General features: G+C 44.8%; 2 protein-coding genes and 1 long non-coding RNA gene across 4 annotated transcripts in view; 2 read left to right on the plus strand and 1 right to left on the minus strand.

Moving 5' to 3' along the window:
• Positions 1-6,554, plus strand: part of WDR33 (WD repeat domain 33) — a 99,791-nt gene extending 93,237 nt beyond the window's left edge. The window contains exons 19-22 of one of the 2 annotated variants that reach the window (XM_005286403.5): positions 489-655; positions 765-857; positions 3,891-4,076; positions 5,165-6,554. In XM_005286403.5, the coding sequence (XP_005286460.1) occupies positions 489-655; positions 765-857; positions 3,891-4,076; positions 5,165-5,394 (676 nt within the window). In that variant the 3' untranslated portion in view covers positions 5,395-6,554. The remainder of the gene's footprint in view (positions 1-488; positions 656-764; positions 858-3,890; positions 4,077-5,164) is intronic. The other variant, XM_065556097.1, reaches the window with a different exon arrangement.
• A 2,338-nt stretch (positions 6,555-8,892) lies between these two features.
• SFT2D3 (SFT2 domain containing 3) lies at positions 8,893-11,290 on the minus strand. Its single transcript, XM_042853514.2, has one exon. It carries the CDS (start codon positions 11,168-11,170, stop codon positions 10,511-10,513), a length of 660 nt encoding a protein of 219 aa, XP_042709448.2. The 5' UTR covers positions 11,171-11,290; the 3' UTR covers positions 8,893-10,510.
• Positions 11,291-11,354: 64 nt separating this feature from the next.
• On the plus strand, positions 11,355-15,066 carry LOC135973332 (uncharacterized). The gene is made up of 3 exons (XR_010590138.1): positions 11,355-11,491; positions 14,528-14,603; positions 14,928-15,066. It is a non-coding gene; the product is annotated as an uncharacterized LOC135973332 (long non-coding RNA).
• Positions 15,067-21,185: the final 6,119 nt, after the last annotated feature.

The raw sequence follows: 21,185 nt of genomic DNA on the forward strand, positions 1-21,185 counted from the left end.
TTACTTGTATTTTTACTTTTGGTTTCATTACTAAGGAAATGGCTTTTTAAAAAAATACAGGTGCTAGCACATCACATTTTAAGGAATTTCACTCATCCCACTTTGAAAAAAAAAAAAATTGGCCCTGAACTTGAACCTCTCCTTACTCACACCCACCATCACTCCCTAACCTTTCACTTTTCATTAAATGGACACTGTCTACCTGCAGTCTAGTCAGTCTTTTTCTCTTCCGTGTTCCTATGTGAAAAACTGAACAAACAACAGGAGAAAATTGAAGAGGGGAAACAATGAAAATGAATAAGCACAAAGTAAACGAGAAGTTTTTTTCCCCAGTAATCTCTTCCAGTGCTAATAATTGTAGATGTTGTAACAATAGTAGGTAAACATTTCAGACACAAGTTTAATTATTAAATTGAAAATGACCCTTTAGTTCATTAGTGATTAAATTCTGCATAAAAAACGTGTTTGTACCGTGTTCTTTCTTGCAGTTTCAGAAGAGGAGCACCCTCAAGACATGAGGGGCGGGGACCCAGGGGAAGGGATAGTTTTCCTGGGCCAGAAGACTTTGGGCCAGAAGACAATTTTAACTCATCAGATGAGAACTCAAGAGGACGAGATCATGGTGGTCGGGGGCGAGGTCGAGGTGCTCCGAGAGGTAAGTGAACATTCTTCCAAATTGAAACCCATGTGAAAGTCAGTGACAATAGCACCGAAGTTGTTAATATAGTTAATGAGTACAGTGTCCTATGTTTCTTACTTCGCAGGAGGCCGAAAGGGTCTACTTCCCACTCCAGATGAGTTTCCCCGCTTTGAAGGAGGGCGGAAACCAGAATCCTGGGATGGAAACAGAGAACCAGGTAAAAACTGGGGTATTACCATTGTGATTATCTAGTCTGACCTCCTGTATAACACAGGCTGTAGAACTATCTTTCATTAATTTCTTTGAACTGGAAAAACATCCAATCGTCATTTCCAGTGATGGAAATCTTTAGACACTATCTTTAGAAAATGGCTGGTAATTACTCTTATGTAGCTGTTACTTAGAACTGTTCTGTAAATTCCTAGTTTATCATCTCTCATTCTGCAGCTCTGCTGATCATTCTCCTTCTGTCCTTCCCCATTAGCAACATGATGCTACTTTTTCTGTGTTCCTAAGTTATTCAACATGTAATGGACTCTATATGCAGCTGTCCCATCAAAGACTGAACTTGGCCTCCCTCTGTCACTTGAGTTTGATTTTAGTTTGAAATACAATAGCGCCCATTCAATATTGCCTGTCACAATCATTCTTTTAAACCTCATTCCGTTATAGCAGAGGTGGGCAAACTATGGCCTGCAGGCCACATCCGGCCTGCGGGGTCGTCCTGCCCAGCCCCTGAGCTCCCAGCTGGCCCCGGCCCCTCCTCTGCTGTCCCTCCTCCCCCACAGCCTCAGCTCATTGTGCCAGCAGCGCGGCGGCATGGCTGGCTCCGGCTGGGCGGCGTGGCTTAGGGGCAGATTTAACAGTGAACACAGGGTGGCTGGCTCCGGCTGGGCGGCGCGGCTTAGGGGCAGATTTAACAGTGAACACAGGGTGCCTGGCATGGGGCCCCCCAACAACAGGGGGCCCTAGTGCCGGGTACTCGGGCAGCTCAGCACCGGCACACCCTCCACGGGGGGGGAAGAGCTGCACTGCGGGGGCAGGAGAGTAGGCAGGCCGTGTGGGTGGCAGGAGCGCAGCGAACGCAGCCAGAGGACAGGAGGAGCACCGGGCAGCTGCACAGCAGGCCAGAGAGAAGGGGAAACCGCAGCTTCTCTCCGGCTGCGCAGTTGCCTCTGCTCCTATTGAGTCCTCCGCCCATGTTCGCAGGACCGCATTCCAAAAGGGGTTGTGGGAGGTGGATAGGGGTTGGGGTTCCAGGGGGGCGGTTAGGGGCAGGGGGTCCTGGGAGGGGGCGGTCAGGGAGCAGGGGAGAGTTGGATAGGGGGTGGGGTTCCGGGAGGCAGTCAGGGGACGAGATCCTGGGAGGGGATGGTCAGGGGATGAGGAGCAGAGGGTGGTTGGAGGGGGGTGGGAGTCCCGGGGGGCCTGTCAGGGGGCGGGGTATGGATGGGGGCAAGGCAGTCAGGGGACAGGGATTGGAGGGATTGGATAGGGACAGTTAGGGGCGGGGATCCCGGGGGGGGGCGATAGTCAGGGGACAAGGAGTGGGGGGGGAGGGTTGGATGGGTCGGGAGTTCTAAGGGGGGCAGTTGGGGTGGGAAGTGGGAGGGAGCAGATAGGGGGCAGGCTGTTTGGGGAGGCACAGCCTTCCCTACCCGGCCCTCCATACTGTTTTGCAATCCCGATGTGGCCCTCGGGCCAAAAAGTTTGCCCACCCCTGTGTTATAGACTGGCTGGTGCATTTGTCTTTTTATCAGCTCATATGTTTTGGGCATGTATTAATACTAAGATAATCTTTTTCTGAAGCTGGATCACTGGGGGTATCTTACCTATCCACTGGATAATGTTTATCAGCTGCAGTGATTGTTGACAGTTTATTGGCTTCAGAATTGGTAGTAGTGTTGATAAACAAAACAATATGAATGGGGATTCACTATGAGGGTGAAACTTGCAATTGGAACTTCATAGAAAACTAATGGAAAAATCATGATACAAATGTCAAGTGAAGGAAAAGTTGCACACCTGGATTTCAGTGCTCAAATGCTAAAAAAAGAAGTGCCAGAACACATTATTTTGACAAGCCACAACATCATGTGCTTTAGCGGTCATTTTCCAATATTTTTAGCATGAATAATTACTGGTTTACTTTACAACTATCTGAAGTACTGGAACATCATTCCAGCTCCCCAAAAAAGTGTCAGAATGGCATTCTGGAGCGTTCTGTCCTGACTCAAGCAATGCTTGATTTTTGCCTCTTTAAAATATGAGGGTGTTTTCTTTTGAAATGAACATTTTGAGCCTATCCATTGCATCTTCTGACTTAGGCCTTGTCTACCCTGCCACTTTACAGCGCTGCAACTTTCTCACTCAGGGGTGTGAAAAACATCCCCCGAGCACTGCAAGTTTCAGCACTGTAACATGGCAGCATAGACAGTGCTACAGTGCTGGGAGCTACTCCCCTCATGGAGATGTTTTTGGTTTTTTTTATAGCGCTGAGAGAGCTTTCTCCCAGCGCTGGTGCCGCGACTACACAGCCAGTGCTTTAACGTTGCTAGTGAAGACATGCCCTTAGAATCATCCTTTTCAGCCTGATTCCCTCATTTGTTTAAATTCAGTTTGTTCTCACTTCATATCTCATGTTTCCTACCACCTGGTCTTTCTGCTACAAATATGAAATTGCAACTAGTCTGGCATTCTATGACAGCACACGCTTATCTTTCCTTCTACTCTTACATTAATTCATCTATAAAGATGCAGTTATTTGTCAAGTATCAGAGGGGTAGCCGTATTAGTCTGGATCTGTAAAAAGCGACAAAGAGTCCTGTGGCACCTTATAGACTACCAGACGTATTGGAGCATAAGCTTTTGTGGGTGAATACCCACTTCGTATTCACCCACAAAAGCTTATGCTCCAATACCTCTGGTAGTCTATAAGGTGCCACAGGACTCTTTGTCAGTTATTTGTCTGTTAATTATATATATTTTTCATGGGTATCTTTAGAAATATTGAACAGAGGTATATATGTGCACCTTAAAGAGCAGATGCTCTGAAAAATTAAGAACTGGCTCATGTGTTTTCTGAATAAGGGCAGTGAGATAGATGTCCTTGCCATGAGTGAAATTGCTAAAGAATGTAGAATGCATATACATTTATTTTGGTATCTTTTACACAGAGGAAGAATGTTAGATTCCTTGTGCCCATCAGTTGCATGTTACTCATGACTTTGTCTTTTCTCTTCATGGGCAGGTTCCCGTCAGGATCACCCTCCTCATGATGGACAGTCTCCTGCCAGCCGAGAGCGTTCTTCCTCACTTCAGGGTATGGACATGGCCTCACTGCCACCACGCAAACGTCCCTGGCACGATGGACCAGGGACATCTGATCACAGAGAAATGGAAGCTCCAGGTGCACCTCCAGAGGAGAGAGGCAAAGGTAAGGGGAACTAACCGGTACTGAGAACTTCACATAGGTTTATACTGTTTTCGCAGAGTGCACTTCTGCAGAATTCCTCATGCAGGCCAAGGTGCTAAAGCAGACTTAAGGTTTAGTTTGATAAAGAACATTTGAGTAATGCCTTTTCAAGTGCAGGCCCTGCTGCCATCAGTCTTGTGGTGGGAAGGTCATTTGAAGATGAATTTATCTAACACTGATTGTAAACTCTTTGAGACAGGAATCATGTTTTCTTGTTTTGTACAGAACCACGCATGCTGTGCCTCTCAAAAGTTTTGTTAAAGTGGAACAAAAAATATTTAGTTATGCCTTAGCTAAGAGGATAGGTGGGCAAAGCATTTTTTCCTCAAATTACTACCCCTGCTGTTTTGGGCAAGAGTCCTGTTTTTCTCTTGCATTTGGTGTCATCTAAAGTGAGCTGTGCAGAACAGACAGTCCTCTTTCCTGGGAACAAGAGAAGATGCAGGTCATACTTATGCCCCACAGTAGAATATAGCATCTTTCAACTGCACCCTGTCAGAACTGGCTAAAGGAGGATAAACCTCCTTCAGGGACACTACTCTAATTCCTTCATTACTACCCCAAATGGTTGAACAGATGCTGTTACTGGGTTTAGGCAACACCCTATTTAGAATGAGAAGTATGCAAAACAGGGCCAAAATAGGACTGCTGCCAAGTGAGAGAATCTGGATTTTAATATTTTATTCAGGGTCTCTCAAGTGCTTATGAGCCTGTGCATTCCATTTCCCGGTGTTCTCTTATTTAACAAGGTCCTTGCTGATCAATGAGGTGCGGCAGTACCTTAGCTCCAGAGGAATTGCCTTGTAGCTGTCCCTCTCAAGGACTGTCATATTGATATAAATCTGTATGTGGTAGGAAAAATTGTGTTGAGGGAAGAAATGTAAAATTGGAGACCAGTATGTCAGATTTCACATTCTGTATAATCTGTGAGGGATTGTATCATAGGGGAATTGAACCCAAACATTTGTCTAAGCCTGGGGTAATCCTCAAAAGCCTGAGAGGGATGGGGTAAACTATAAAATCAAAAACTAAATGTTCTCATCTTTTAGGACGAGGAAGCTCAGGACCTTCACAGAGAGTGCCAAAGTCTGGGAGGTCTAGCTCTTTGGAAGGAGACCATCATGATGGATTCCACAGAGATGAAGGTTTTGGAGGCCCTGCAGGAGGCAATAACCCTTCCAGAGGAGGGAGGAGTGGAAGTAATTGGGGAAGAGGCAGTAACATGAACTCTGGCCAGTCAAGGCGAGGAGCATCCAGGGGTGGTGGAAGGGGCCGATAGAAGAGGCTATGATTGGATGATACCCACTCCTTATTGGACAGTGTTTAAATAGACACCTATTGTGGACTCGAGAAAGTACTTCTGCAACTCCACAAATCTGGACTCTTAACTGGGATAACTGAATGTGCATTAGTTCCTAACAAGGATCTTCTCCTAAGATCAAGTGACTGCTGCTAGCAGCAACATGGTAGCTGGCTTTCTATTTCATCCTCTCCACCTCTTTCTCCTCAACTTTTACCTGCATTGTTTTGTAAAGATAAAAGCTGGAATTTTTTTTAGTGTTGTGAGACATGGAGCACCTCCACAGATTTCAGTTCATGTCCAGATGGAAACTTGTTTCTATATGTACAGTTTGTCAGAAAAAAGTTGTTTTTGTATGAATACAGAATGTAATTTGCGCAAAAATTAACAAAAAATCAGTGCAGTATGTGATTCTTTATTTTTACACTCTCCATGAAACTACAAAACACCCCATCTTCCATAGAATTTCCATATGTCACGTACATGGCACCATAGGACTAGCTCTAGAAGTTTCTACAGTACAGTTCCTAATGCCTTAATACAATCAGTTGGGGTTTCATGTTTTGAGAATTTTTATTTTTACACCTTTAGCAACATTCTTGTGCTATTAAAAATGTTCTGTTGTGAAGAAGTTGAGTCCAGTACATACATACACAACAAAAAACCAAAACCACACCAATGCTCCCTCCCCTACCTTTCGTAAAAGGACATATGGGGAATGCTGTGAAAAGCTTCTTTTGAACTATAGATCATATGAGCAAGCATCCTAATCCAGTTTGCACATTCAGTGTTCATCTGCTCCTGCTAATCCTCATTGATTCAAGCCTTGCAAAGGGATCTGTCCTTTGTTCTCCATGGTGTTAGTTTTACACCATAAGTGATAGACATTCGGCATCTTGATTAACAGGGATGTATATAATTTTTTACAGTACTGTAGTACACACCACACTGCAGAGAAATGAGGAATGGCCACTAAATTACAAGCTGGTGCATTCTGAACCATTAAGCCACCCTGATTTTAAAGATTTTTAAGTATTCTCCACAGGATTTTGTTTAGTGCCATTGCAACATTACAATTATTTGCATTTCATAATAAAGTTGTTTACCAATTATGGTGTTTCAGTTATCACCATAACATATGAGATTATCTGGCTTCATCCACCAGCATGTCTGTCTAAAGTATTTCTAAGATAGCTACCTAAGTACCCTAAACCTCATTTAAGAAATTAGTATTACCTAGAGCTAGCCTCTTCCTGAAAATCAGATTTCCCACCCTATAGCATTAGGAACCAAGATCAAATGTGGGAGGTGGCTGATTAAAATACCACTATCATCCTTTTCATATTTGCACTAGTAATTTTTTTTTCCACAACCCCCTAGGGTAAATAGTACATTAAGGAAAAGCAAGTGTAGGGCTGAGGGAGCTTGTTTAAGAAATCATAAGGAAAGAGTAAATTAATCCTCACTCTGTGAGTGTCGGCTGTGGCAGCCACTCCTTCACCCACTTATTTTGCCAAGCCATCTACCTTCCCCTGTCCACAGTCTAATTAGGTTATGGATTTGAGATATTTGTAGGAACTCTATTTAAACAGATCAAAGCATGGATAAAGGAGAATTGCTATGATCTTCACATTCCTGCTTACTCAGCAGCTGTCATTCAGATATATGCTTCTATTGTACAGAACAGTTGTGACTGAGTCACAGGGTAGTGAATAGGAACACTGCCTAATTGTTTTATTGCAGATACAGTGACACAAGAAATGCTCCAGAATGTTTGAGGTGGTCAGCTTACAAAGTTTATTATACTATGGCTGAAGAGAGAAGTAGCCCTAAGGAAATGATACGCACAGAACAGTTTAGCAGACTCTTCTGAGCCAGACTTGGCACAGGCTCGTGGCTTCTTGCTTAAAGAAAAGGTTAAATTTCTATATGGGGACTTCTGATGAAGGTTATAGCTTATCTGTGTAAATTAATTTCTGCAGCTCAAGGCAGATCCTAGTTGTATTAGGATGTAATAAAGGGGAAGATAAATATTGTAATTCAAACAGCTGGAAGAAAAGAGAACTCAGCAACCACTCTACCATTATTTAAGGGCTGAAAAACTCACTCCATACATCTGACCCCAACAACAGGAAAACACTAGAAATGAGGTTTTAAAAAAAAAAAAAAAAAAATTCAAAAACCCTGTTTTTCCTCTGCAGGTCTCCTTTAACCTAAAACCCTGTTTAATTCTTAATACTGGACTTTAGGAAAAACTACCTTCCCCAAACCACACCATTCTAAATTAAAGCTTTGAGCTCCCTTAAGACAAGCCATGTGGATATGATCACAATTGGTACACAAAAGCTCTTGTTAACTTTAGGGTAATATCTTTAAGTCCATAATGCAGAAGAGCCACACTAGCTCTGCTGCTTTCAGGGGGAGGAAGGGAAGAAAGTGCCTATGAGGCAGAACCAGGACATCCTCAGCTCTTTATAGAGCCATGCACTGCTGTGACCCAATGGATCTGTGCAGATCTACTGTCCCTGTTACAAAACTGCAGATACAACCGTAGCCTGTGGAGTAGATTAGTGGTTGGAGGTTCTTGTGGCCAGCCTCCGGTAGTGGGAGGATTTTGTCATTTTCCATATGAGACCTTTTACCAGAGAGATGAAGGATTTACTAGGCTTTTACTGTAAATATTTTAACCTACATTTTAAAAAAGTTAATCTCATCCAAGAACTTTAACCTAGGTTTAGTTTAGAAGCAATCTCACACTAATCTGATATTACACCGATATAAATCCAAATGAAACTATAAAAGTAAACAGGAAGACAGATTCAGTGCTGCTGTTTAAAAAAAAAAAACTAGACCTGCTACTGTCTAGATTAACACTTTAGTATAAAAATATTTTATTAAAATAGATGTACAATTTATAAAGTTAAGCATTTGTTTACTGTAGTTCTGTGCAAATATTAAATGAGTAGATTAAGATACTCTCTTCTTAAGTAGCATCTGATAAGAATACTCAAGTATGTTTTTTTGCAATATGCCCAGCCTCTACTAGCCCATCTATTTCTCAAGGTCAGGCTACAAGCATCACTGCTAAATAAGTAGTGCCTGCCCGACTCCTAGAACCAATGGACGAGGACTTCAGGAACTGACTCTGCAGCTCTGGAGGCAAAAGCTTCTGTAGCACCATTCTGGCAGTCTTACTGCAAAGAACTAAATGGTCTCTATGATATGCTTTCACTTTTTTTGTGATTCCCTACGTAAAAGAGGTATGCCCCTGCTTGTCCAAGGATATGACTTTGTGATCCATCACCTCTATGAATGCTACTTGTTAAAGAATGTTCATAGAATATCAGAGTTGGAAGGAACCTCAGGAGGTCATCTAGTCCAACCCTCTGCTCAAAGACAGATTTTTGCCCCAGATCCCTAAATAGCCCCCTCAAGGATTGAACTCACAATCCTGGGTTTAGCAGGCCAATGCTCATGTTGTTTTCAATACAGTGAAGGTCAGGGATTTTTTTTTTTTTTTTTTTTAAAAGACAGTTAAATGGAATGGGTATGTCAACATTCACTGGACTACCCTATAAGCCAATCAAAGATGGTTGCAATTACAGCTGATCACTACATTTAGACTCTTTACAATTGTAATCTGATATAAAGATGTCATGAAACAACATCTCTCGTAATATGTATCTAGAGCTGATTTTAGGTTTTAACCAATAAAACCCCTGCTCCAAAAAGAGAAACAGTATTTATCCAATCAATACTGGATATGGTTAACTTGCGTCTAAGGGCTGATCAACACAGCAGTAATGCAGACTACGGGTGTGTGATTTCTGAAGTACATATGTTGTGTATTAATAGGTCCACACAGACCCTGCTAGGGTGTATAAAAGGTTCCTTAGTGCACTTTAAGTAGCACTATCTGAAATAGTATTACATTAAAGCACACTAAGAAAAATAAAGAGATTACTCATTACAGTATATACAAAGAAGGACCAACTTTTGGTCCAACCCCCACCTCAAATTTTTGGACATCTACCTAGAACTCAAAATTGTTAAAAATAAACATCCAAAAACAGGAGCTCTATATATACACACCCAACTTTTTTTTGAAGTTTCATGGATATCTATAAACAGATTTTCCTATGAGGCACCTGGTATCAGCACATCCCAAGCTGGAGTGAATCCTGCAAGGCTCAGGAGTACAACAAAGCATTATACTATGGGTAGAGTTTAGTATCAACAATATGCTTGGCTCTGTATTCTTACAGGCCACTTCAAAGTAAGTATCAGCCATGTGATCCTACACTTGATATAGGAATCTGGTAATCCTGTCATCTACCACCCAGAACAGGACACAGACTCCAGGATATTACTACAAAGCTCATTTTGCACTGATCAGGCAAAGCATATACTGAGATAGGACTGGGAATGAGGGCACACAAAAATGTTACACGTGAATACGGTAAAAGAACGACAATGTATAGTCATAGATGCAGCTTTAGGATTTTAGTTGCACTGTTCAAAGGTAGGGAGAAGAAAATGTTCCACAGCTCCAACACTGGTCCTTGGAGAAGCAAAACTCTTCCCTCCTTTGGTCGGTTTTGCTCCTGTTGTCCACATTAACTGTCAAGTTTGATTAGTTTTTCCTGAACTTTCCCAAGTAACTTCTGCCGACTTACAGCCAAGTGTCTTTGTACAGGTCCCCGTCCTCAGGAGGCGCACGAACAGAGCGCAGCTCCCAAGTGCCTCATCACAGCGCACCGGTTGTGTAGGAAGAACTTGCCTTCAATAGGACCGTGGGAAGGGGGGAAACCCGCACTGGCTTTGTCGCTCAGTCACCCCCTACCCCCGAGCAGCAGGAAACCCACGCCCCGCTGCGGCCTCCGAGCCGCACTGGAGGGCCGTGATGCTGATGGCCTGTGGCCCTGTATTCAGAAAGGCGGTTGCTCAGCCAGAGAGCCGTGTCCTCCGCGTCCGCCCGGCAGGGATGGGGGATCGGCCTCATGGGACAGCAGCAAAGATCCGTCCTGGGGATGGGGTGGGGACCGCTGTTCTCAGCCCCCATCCGGGTCTGCTCGGCGCACGCCGTCCCGCGCCCTCACACGGGCAGGGTTTTGGAGACGCGGCGGCGCACGAAGCCGCCCAGGAGGCCGCCGAGGTAGCGCAGGCCGGCGGGGCCCCCGGGCAGCAGGGCGAGCAGGCAGCCGGCGATGGCGGCGAGCTGGGCGGCGGCTCCGAGCGCGGTGAGCAGGGTGCTGCGCAGGCCGAGCGCGGCGTACAGGGTGCCGGCCAGGGCGCCGAGGTAGAGCACGGTGCCGCGGCTGGGCTCCCGCAGGAGGCGGCTCGGCCCCCGCAGGAAGCCGGCGGCGCCCAGCGCAAAGGCCGAGCCCAGCGACCAGAGCAGCGCGAACTTGCGGGCGCGGAGCAGCAGCAGCGGCGCGTAGAGCGCGGCCAGGCCGAAGCAGAGCGCGGCCAGTAACAGGCACAGCGCGCTCCCCACCAGCCGCTGCCAGCGCGACAGCCCCGACAGCCAGGGGTCCGGCTCGGCCGCCCAGGGCCACGAGCCGGCCGCCGGGGGCGAGGAAGAGGAGGAGCGGCCTGAGAAGGGGCTCAGCCGGCCAAGCCACGTCCTCCCTCCGGCGTCGGCTGCATCTGGCGTCGGCCGCGAGGAGCTCGGGGCTGCTGGGCCGGGGCCGCTGCCGCTGCCATTCTTAGACTGAGCCAGGTACTCCTGTAACTGCCGGTTCAGCTCCGCCATCTTGCAGGGGGAGGGCAGCAACAGGCAGGGAAAGACCCGGATCTGAATGCCAGCGCCAATAGGACACGTTGCTCTTCGAGGCCCTCAATGAAGCGCAGCCACATCCGGGTTACTGGAAGACTCCGTAGAGCTCGACAGGCGGTGGAGGTTATGTTGTCACATGGCACCATCAATCACGTGACTTTCCCCAGTTTCAGGAAAGGGCGTAGATCTAGGGGAGAGAGGTAGTTCTCTGAGCGGAGCCCCGCGTGCGACGCCTAACCATCCTCAGCCCTGTTCCCGCGCACCTGGATCAATGTGGCTGCTCAAAGCTTTAAGCAGGTTGTAGTTACTGAGCTGGTTCAATAGCTCAGAGGTCATGGGCTGCCACTGGGTCAGTTGGGTGTTCATTAGCCACGTGAAAAAGGTAGAATTAAGGGGGATTTTAATTATGACCTGCAAAGGTTTTTATATATAGAGAGAGAGAGCGAGAGAGCATTACGTTTGTGTTCTTTTAAATATATTTTTGATTTATCAAGGAGGCCTGTAAGAGTTTTTGTTTTCTTTTAATATTATTTATGCTTGTGTTCTGTTTGTTTGGTATGTATGCTCTTCAGGGATTTTGCTATAAGGTTTCTTGGGAAACTCAGGGATGTTTATTGTGAGCTCAAGAACTTAACTGAAGGGATGATGTGTTGAAACTTTAATGATGTTATCCTTTTCCTCAAATGCAACAGAGGGTCCTGTGGCACCTTTAAGACTAACAGAAGTATTGGGAGCATAAGCTTTCGTGAATCTTGTATCTGAAGAAGTGAGGTTCTTACCCACGAAAGCTTATGCTCCCAAGAACCTCACTTCTTCAGGTGCAAGATTCACGAAAGCTTATGCTCCCAATACTTCTGTTAGTCTTAAAGGTGCCACAGGACCCTCTGTTGCTTTTTACATATTCAGACTAACACGGCTACCCCTCTGATACTTTTCCTCAAATGTTCATTAGGTCGTGGACTTAAAGAAGTGTTAGCAAAGAAGACAAAAAGAGTTTTAAACCATCTGAAAATCTCTTCCCTTCTCAAGTAATCCAGTTTGTCACTTGTTTCTTATGATAACTTAATTTTAGGATTGTCAATTAATTGCAGTTAACTCACATGATTAACTCAAAAATTAATTGCAATTAAAAAAATTAATCATGAGTAATTGTACTTATAACAATAGACTACCAATTGAAATTTAATAAATACTTTTGGATGTTTTTCTACATTTTCAATATTGATTTCAATTACAACACAGAATATAAAGTGCACAGTGCTCACTTTATATTTATTTCAGAATGGTAGCTGTGTTAGTCTGTATCAGTAAAAAGAACGAGGAGTACTTGTGGCACCTTAGAGACTCAACAAATTTATTTTAGCATAAGCTTTCCTGGGCTAAAACCCACTTCATCAGATGCATGCAGTGGAAAATACAGTAGAAAGGTATACACACACACACACACCATGAAAAAAGGGTGTTGCCATACCAACTATAGCGAGACTAATCAATTAAGGTGAGCTATTATCAGCAGGAGGGAAAAAAAACTTTTGTAGTGATAATCAGGATGGCCCATTTCCAACAGTTGACAAGAAGGTGTGAGTAACAGTAGGGGAAAAATTAGCATGGGGAAACAAATTTTACTTTGGGTAATGACCCATCCACTCCCAGTCTTTATTCAAGCCTAATTTAATGGTGTCCAGTTTGTAAATTAATTCCAATTCTGCAGTTTCTCATCGGAGTCTGTTTTTGAAGGTTTTTTTTGTTGGAGAATTGAGAGTTTTAGGTCTGTAACTGAGTGACCAGGGAGGTTGAAGTGTTCTCCAACTGGTTTTTGAATGTTATAATTCTTTACGTCTGATTTGTGTCCATTTATTCTTTTGCGTAGAGACTGTCCGGTTTGGCCAAAGAATAAATGGTCAGCCAATCACTCAGACAAACAAGTCGGTTTATATTGACAGGAGATACTGCTGCCTGCTTCTTATTTACAATGTCACCTGAAAGTGAGGACAGGCGTTCGCATGGCACTTTTGTAGCCAGTGTTGCAAGGTATTTGCATGACAGATATGCTAAACATTCATATACCCCTTCCATGCTTCGGCCATCATTCCAGAGGACATGCTTCCATGCTGATGATTGAAATTAATATATTTGAAAATGTAGTAAACATCCAAAAATATTTAAAATAAATGGTATTCTATTGTTGTTTAACAGCATGATTAATCGCGATTAATTTTTTTAATCGCTTGACAGATCTTCTTAATTTTCTAGTCAGCATAGAATCGTCAATGGTAGGTAAGACCTGAATTTGTAATGTGTATATTAAAAAAAAAGAAAAAGCCAAAAAAGTGTTTAAAACACAACCAGACACCAGGGGGGTTAGAGGAGCACAGCAGGGCGCGGTGCGCATCAGAGAAGCTTTGAAAACGAGTTTTGTGACTGGCCAGGCTACGGTGTGAAACTTCTGTTTGTTTCTCCTTGATGAACCCTCTGCCCCCCGCACCCGGTTCACTCTACTTCCCTGTAAACCAACCACCCCACCCGCCCCTCCCCACTTCGAGCACCGCTTGCAGAGGCAGTAAAGTCATTGTTACTTCACATTCATGCATTCTTTATTAATTCATCACAGAACTAGGGGGATAATTGCCAAGGTAGCCCGGGATGGGTGGGAGAGGAGGGAAGGAAAAGGACACACTGCATTTTAAAACTTTAACTCTTATTGAAGGCCAGCCTTCTGATGCTCGGGCAATCATCTGGGGTGGAGTGACTGGGTGGCCGGAGGCCCCCCCACTGTGTTCTTGGGCGTCTGGGTGAGGACGGTATGGAACTTGGGGAGGAGAGCTGTTGGTTACACAGGGGCTGTAGCGGCGGTCTCTGCTCCTGCTGCCTTTCCTGCAGCTCAACCATATGCTGGAGCATATCAGTTTGATGCTCCAGCAGCCGGAGTATCAACTCTTGCCTTCTGTCTGCAAGCTGACGCCACCTATCATCTTCAGCCCGCCACTTGCTCTGTTCATCCCGCGATTCAGCCCGCCACCTCTCCTCTCGTTCATATTGTGCTTTTCTGTAGTCTGACATTGACTGCCTCCACGCATTCTGCTGTGCTCTATCAGCGTGGGAGGACATCTGGAGCTCCGTGAACATATCGTCCCGTGTCCTCCGTTTTCTCTTTCTAATGTTCAGTAGCCTCTGTGAAGGAGAAACATTTGCAGCTGGTGGAGGAGAAGGGAGAGGTGGTTAAAAAAGACACATTTTAGAGAACAATGGGTACACTCTTTCACGTTAAATTTTGCTGTTCACATTACACAGCACATGTGCTTTCGTTACAAGGTCGCATTTTTCCTCTTATAGTGAGGGCCTGCCGGTTTCGTGTGAGAGATCACTCACGCAGTGCCAGGCAACAGATTTCGGCTTGCAGGCAGCCATGGTAAGCCAGTCTTTTGACTTTTTTAACCTTCTTAACATGTGGGAATGGTTTCAAACAGCAGTGCCCTCATTTCCCATATCAAGCATGAATTGGGTTGGCCATTTAAAATGGGTTTGCAATGTAAAAGGAGGGGCTGCGGTTTCCGGGTTAACATGCAGCACAAACCCAACTAACCCCCCTCCCACCCACACACCCAATTCTCTGGGATGATCACTTCACCCCTTCCCCCACCGTGTGGCTAACAGCAGGGAACATTTCTGTTCAGCAGAGCAGGAATGGGCACCTCTGAATGTCCCCTTAATAAAATCGCCCCATTTCAACCAGGTGACCCTGAATGATATCACTCTCCTGAGGATAACAAAGAGCGATAAGGAATGGATGTTGTCTGCATGCCAGCAAACACCGGGACCATACGCTACAATGCTTTGTTATGCAATGATTCCAGACTACTTGCTACTGGCCTGGCGTGGTAAAGTGTCCTACCATGGCGGACGGGATAAGGCAGCCCTCCCCAGAAACCTTTTGCAAAGGCTTTGGGAGTACATGAGGGAGAGCTTTCTGGAGATGTCCCTGGAGGATTTCCGCTCCATCCCCATACACGTTAACAGACTTTTCCAGTAGCTGTACTGGCCGCGATTGCCAGGGCAAATTAATCATTAAATATGCTTGCTTTTAAACCATGTGTAATATTTACAAAGGTACACTCACCAGAGGTCCCCTGTGTGCCCTCAGGGTCTTGGGTGAGTTCGGGGGTTACTTGTTCCAAGTCCAGGGTGACAAACATATCCTGGCTGTTGGGGAAACCGGTTTCTCCTCTTCCTTGCTGCTGTGAGCTATCTACATTACCTCCATCCTCATCTTCCTTGTACCCCGACTCTCTTCCCTGTGTGTTTCTCCAGTGAGGGAGTCATAGCACACGGTTGGGGTAGTGGTGGCTGCACCCCCTAGAATGGCATGCAGCTCCACGTAGAAGCGGCAAGTTTGCGGCTCTGCCCCGGACCTTCCGTTTGCTTCTCTGGCTTTGTGGTAGGCTTGCTGTAGCTCCTTAATTTTCACGCAGCACTGCTGTGCGTCCCTGTTATGGCCTCTGTCCTTCATGGCCTTGGAGACCTTTTCTAATATTTTGCCATTTCTTTTACTGCTACGGAGTTCAGCTAGCACTGATTCATCTTCCCATATGGCGAGCAGATCCTGTACCTCCCGTTCGGTCCATGCTGTAGCTCTTTTGCGATCCTGGGACTCCATCATGGTTACCTGTGCTGATGAGCTCTGCGTGGTCACCTGTGCTCTCCACGCTGGGCAAACAGGAAATGAAATTCAAACGTTCGCGGGGCTTTTCCTGTCTACCTGGTCAGTGCATCTGAGTTGAGAGTGCTGTCCAGTGCAGTCACAATGAAGCACTGTGGGATAGCTCCCGGAGGCCAATAACGTCGAATTACGTCCACACTACCCCAGTTCCGACCCGCTAAGGCCGATTTTATTGCTAATCCCCTCGTCGGAGGTGGAGTAAAGAAACCGGTTTAAAGGGCTCTTTAAGTCGAAAGAAAGGGCTTCATCGTGTGAACGTGTCCAGGCTTAATTCGATTTAACGCTGCTAAAGTCGACCTAAACTCGTAGTGTAGACCAGGCCTCTGTTCCCAGTGCTTAAAGTGATCCGGGTCACAGACCCAGGAGATAAATGTCTACAGCGCCAGCCAGGCACTGAGGGCACACATTTCAGCTGTGCATGGAGAAAACCCCTCTTGTGGTCTGGCTCCCGCACTTACCCTCTAGAAGTAGAGGCCAATCAGAGCTGCTGTGTAAAGCAGTCCCAGCTCTCCCCAACCTCATCTGAAGGGCCAATACCTTTCTTACAGGATGGGGGGAACAAAAAGAGCCCAGCAATTCAGGGCAGCTCCTCTGTTTCCTTCTCCCCTCTTGTGAGCAATAGGACAGCTCTTTTGCTCCTTGCAACACCTGGCCTGGGAAGGGGATAAGCAGCCCCTGGAGCTGTTCCCTGCCAACATGGAAGGTGGAGAGGGGACCCCACTGTAGCACCGAGGCCTGGAAGAGGTGGATGAAGAGCCACAGAAGGAGTAGAGGTGAGGCTTGGGGAGACGTGGGGGCAGAATTGATGGGGGGGGACAGGCAGATATGTCACTTACATTTCTGTAGAAAATTACAGACCCCCACACTTTTTTTTCAGGCCATTTTAAGAATGGTCAGGTCCTGTGACCGGATTCCCAGGAGAGCCAGCTGAGGTCACTCAATTAGGGTGAACTGCAAAGAATGGGGCAGACAATCCCCAAAGCTGGTGGATATTCCAATACTTAGATTTACCAAGCCAGCATAACACCGCTTCTTTCTTACCTCACTGGTTACTCAGAAGTCAATAACACAGTTCCCTTAAAGTACCCAGCCCCAGGCCTCCATTCAGATACCCACGTCAAATATGATGAAGATTAATTAAAATCTTATTCATCATATACAAAAGTTCTGCCAATCCCAAAGGATCGGACACACTACCTCCCAGTTTAATGAATATTCCAGATCTTACCCAAATACATGCTACAGCCTATTCTTATTAACTAAACTAAAATTTATTTAAAAAGGAGAGTGAGAGTGTATAGGTTACAAAAATTAATATACATACAGACATGAGTTCAATTCTTGAGATTCAGATTCATAGCAGAGATGGTTAGCTTTGTAGTTGCAAAGGGTTCTTTTAGAATTTAGACCATAGGTTATAGTCCGATGTCCAATATCATTTCAGGGTGTTCCAGTTTAGGACTGGGATCTCAGTCCTTATGGCTTAAGCTTCCCCTGTATGAAGCCTGAAGCAGATCTGAGATGATAGGATCAGGACCCAAGGGTTTTTTATACAGTGTTTTAGCATCCACTTGACCATACAATCCTGGGTAAACAATAGGCTTTTGATGTAACCTTCTGTTTCCTAAGCACAACCAGTAATTAGTTACACAAATTAACATAGGGCAATTTATCCATTAGGCAGTCTATCACAAACTTCAAAGAGACATATAGACAATGATATTATTTCACCCAAGATTCTTCTAAATTCATAGATTCATAGACTCTAGGACTGGAAGGGACCTCGAGAGGTCATAGAGTCCAGTCCCCTGCCCTCATGGCAGGACCAAATACTGTCTAGACCGTCCCTGATAGACATTTATCTAACCTACTCTTAAATATCTCCAGAGATGAAGATTCCACAACCTCCCTAGGCAATTTATTCCAGTGTTTAACCACCCTGACAGGAACTTTTTCCTAATGTCCAATCTAAACCTCCCTTGCTGCAGTTTAAGCCCATTACTTCTTGTTCTATCCTTAGAGGCTAAGATGAACAAGTTTTCTCCCACCTCCTTATGACACCCTTTTAGATACCTGAAGACTGCTATCATGTACCCTCTCAGTCTTCTCTTTTCCAAACTAACAAACCCAATTCTTTCAGCCTTCCTTCATAGGTCATGTTCTCTAGACCTTTAATCATTCTTGTTGCTCTTCTCTGGACCCTCTCCAATTTCTCCACATCTTTCTTGAAATGTGGTGCCCAGAACTGGGCACAATACTCCAGTTGAGGCCTAACCAGCGCAGAGTAGAGCGGAAGAATGACTTCTCGTGTCTTGCTCACAATACACCTGTTAATGCATCCCAGAATCATGTTTGCTTTTTTTGCAACAGCATCACACTGTTGACTCATATTTAGCTTGTGGTCCACTATAACCCCTAGATCCCTTTCTGCCATACTCCTTCCTAGACAGTCTCTTCCCATTCTGTATGTGTGAAACTGATTGTTCCTTCCTAAGTGAAGTACTTTGCATTTGTCTTTATTAAACTTCATCCTGTTTACCTCAGACCATTTCTCCAATTTGTCCAGATCATTTTGAATTTTGACCCTATCCTCCAAAGCAGTTGCAATCCCTCCCAGTTTGGTATCATCTGCAAACTTAATAAGTGTACTTTCTATGCCAATATCTAAGTCGTTGATGAAGATATTGAACAGAGCCGGTCCCAAAACAGATCCCTGCGGAACCCCACTTGTTATACCTTTCCAGCAGGATTGGGAACCATTAATAACTACCCTCTGAGTACGGTTATCCAGCCAGTTATACACCCACTTTATAGTAGCCCCATCTAAGTTATATTTGCCTAGTTTATCGATAAGAATATCATGCGAGACCGTATCAAATGCCTTACTAAAGTCTAGGTATACCACATCCACAGCTTCTCCCTTATCCACAAGACTCGTCATCCTATCAAAAAAAGCTATCAGATTGGTTTGACATGATTTGTTCTTTACAAATCCGTGCTGGCTATTCCTTAACACCTTACACCTTCCAAGTGTTTGCAGATGATTTCCTTAACTACTTGCTCCATTATCTTCCCTGGCACAGAAGTTAAACTAACTGGTCTGTAGTTTCCTGGGTTGTTTTTATTTCCCTTTTTGTAGATGGGCACTATGTTTGCCCTTTTCCAGTCTTCTGGAATTTCTCCTGTCTCCCATGATTTTCCAAAGATAATAGCTAGAGGCTCAGATACCTCCTCTGTTAGCTCCTTGAGTATTCTAGGATGCATTTCATCAGGCCCTGGGGACTTGCAGGCATCTAACTTTTCTAAGAGATTTTTAACTTGTTCTTTTTTTATTTTATCTTCTAAACCTATCCCCTTCCCATTAGCATTCACTATGTTAGGCATTCGTTCAGACTTCTCGGTGAAGACCGAAACAAAGAAGTCATTAAGCATCTCTGCCATTTCCAATTTTCCTGTTACTGTTTCTCCCTCCTCACTGAACAGTGGGCCTACCCTGTCTTTGGTCTTCCTCTTGCTTCTAATGTATTGATAAAAAGTCTTCTTGTTTCCCTTTATTCCCGTAGCTAGTTTGAGTTCATTTTGTGCCTTTGCCTTTCTAATCTTGCCCCTACTTTCCTGTGTTGTTTGCCTATATTCATCCTTTGTAATTTGCCCTAGCTTCCATTTTTTATATGACTACTTTTTATTTTTTAGATCATGCAAGATCTCGTGGTTAAGCCAAGGTGGTCTTTTGCCACATTTTCTATCTTTCCTACCCAGCAGAATAGCTTGCTTTTGGGCCCTTAATAGTGTCCCTTTGAAAAACTGCCAACTCTCCTGAGTTGTTTTTCCCCTCAATCTTGATTCCCATGGGACCTTACCTATCAGCTCTCTGAGCTTACCAAAATCCGCCTTCCTGAAATCCATTGTCTCTATTTTGCTGTACTCCCTTCTACCCTTCCTTAGAATTGTGAACTCTATGATTTCATGATCACTTTCACCCAAGCTACCTTCCACTTTCAAATTCTCAACAAGTTCCTCCCTATTTGTTAAAATCAAATCTAGAACAGCTTCCCCCCAGTAGCTTTTTCAACCTTCTGAAATAAAAAGTTGTCTGCAATGCAGTCCAAGAACTTATTGGATAGTCTGTGTCCTGCTGTGTTATTTTCCCAACATATATCTGGATAGTTGAAGTCCCCCATCACCACCAGATCTTGGGCTTTGGATGATTTTGTTAGTTGTTTAAAAAAAGCCACATCCACCTCTTCCACCTTGCTAGGTGGCCTGTAGTAGACCCCTAGGATGACATCACCCTTGTTTTTTACCCCTTTTAGCCTAACACAGAGACTCTCAACACTTCTGTCTCCTATGTCCATCTCCACCTCAGTACAAGTGTGTACATTTTTAATATACAAGGCAACACCTCCTCCCTTTTCCCCCTGTCTATCCTTCCTGAGCAAGTTGTACCCATCCATACCAACATTCCAATCATGTGTATTATCCCACCAAGTTTCGGTGATGCCAGCAATGTCATAGTTGTATTTATTTATTAGCACTTCCAGTTCTTCCTGCTTGTTACCCATACTTCTTGCATTTGTATATAGGCATCTAAGATACTGATTTGATTTTGCCTCCCAGTTTTGCTCTGACCCTCCTTTCTCTCTGCCATTATAGCCCACGCTCCCTCCTATTTCCGACCCATCTCCCAGGTCCCCATGTTCTCCACTTACCTGTGGGCTTTTCTCACCTGTCCCCGTCAAACCTAGTTTAAAGCCCTCCTCACTAGGTTAGCCAGTCTGTGTCCAAATAGGGTCTTTCCCCTCCTCGAAAGGTGAACGCCATCTCTACCTAGCAGTCCTTCCTGTCATAGCATCCCGTGGTCAAGGAAGCCAAAGCCTTCCTGGCGACACCATCTTCGCAGCCAGGCATTCACCTCCACGATGCACCTGTCTCTGTTAATATTCCCTTTTGATCTCTGAATTAATAGTTATAGTGACAGACAGGAACTGTCCGTTTACATGGCTAACATTTATGAGTACACAATTAGTATCACTTCTAACAATATAGGTTTGCATTTCAAAGTTCTAGCCTATCTAGCATTGAATGGCCCTAATTACCATTTCTAACATGTCTCTACAGGTTGGCTCTGGGTTAGTTAGGCTGCAAGCTGCTTAACCCTTTCTGGCCATATATTATACTTCGTACCAGATTCGTTGCAATTATATAACAGTGGTAGCAACAATGGTTTGCATAATTATATTTTAATCAGACAACATCAAGGTCCCCATCTGTAAA

This window comes from Chrysemys picta, chromosome 9, assembly GCF_011386835.1.
Source record: "Chrysemys picta bellii isolate R12L10 chromosome 9, ASM1138683v2, whole genome shotgun sequence".
Classification (NCBI taxonomy): domain Eukaryota; kingdom Metazoa; phylum Chordata; order Testudines; family Emydidae; genus Chrysemys; species Chrysemys picta.

Bases quoted from the DNA above. Each gene is read 5' to 3' on its own strand.
- SFT2D3 (XM_042853514.2), bottom strand. From the start codon at position 11,170: ATGGCGGAGCTGAACCGGCAGTTACAGGAGTACCTGGCTCAGTCTAAG.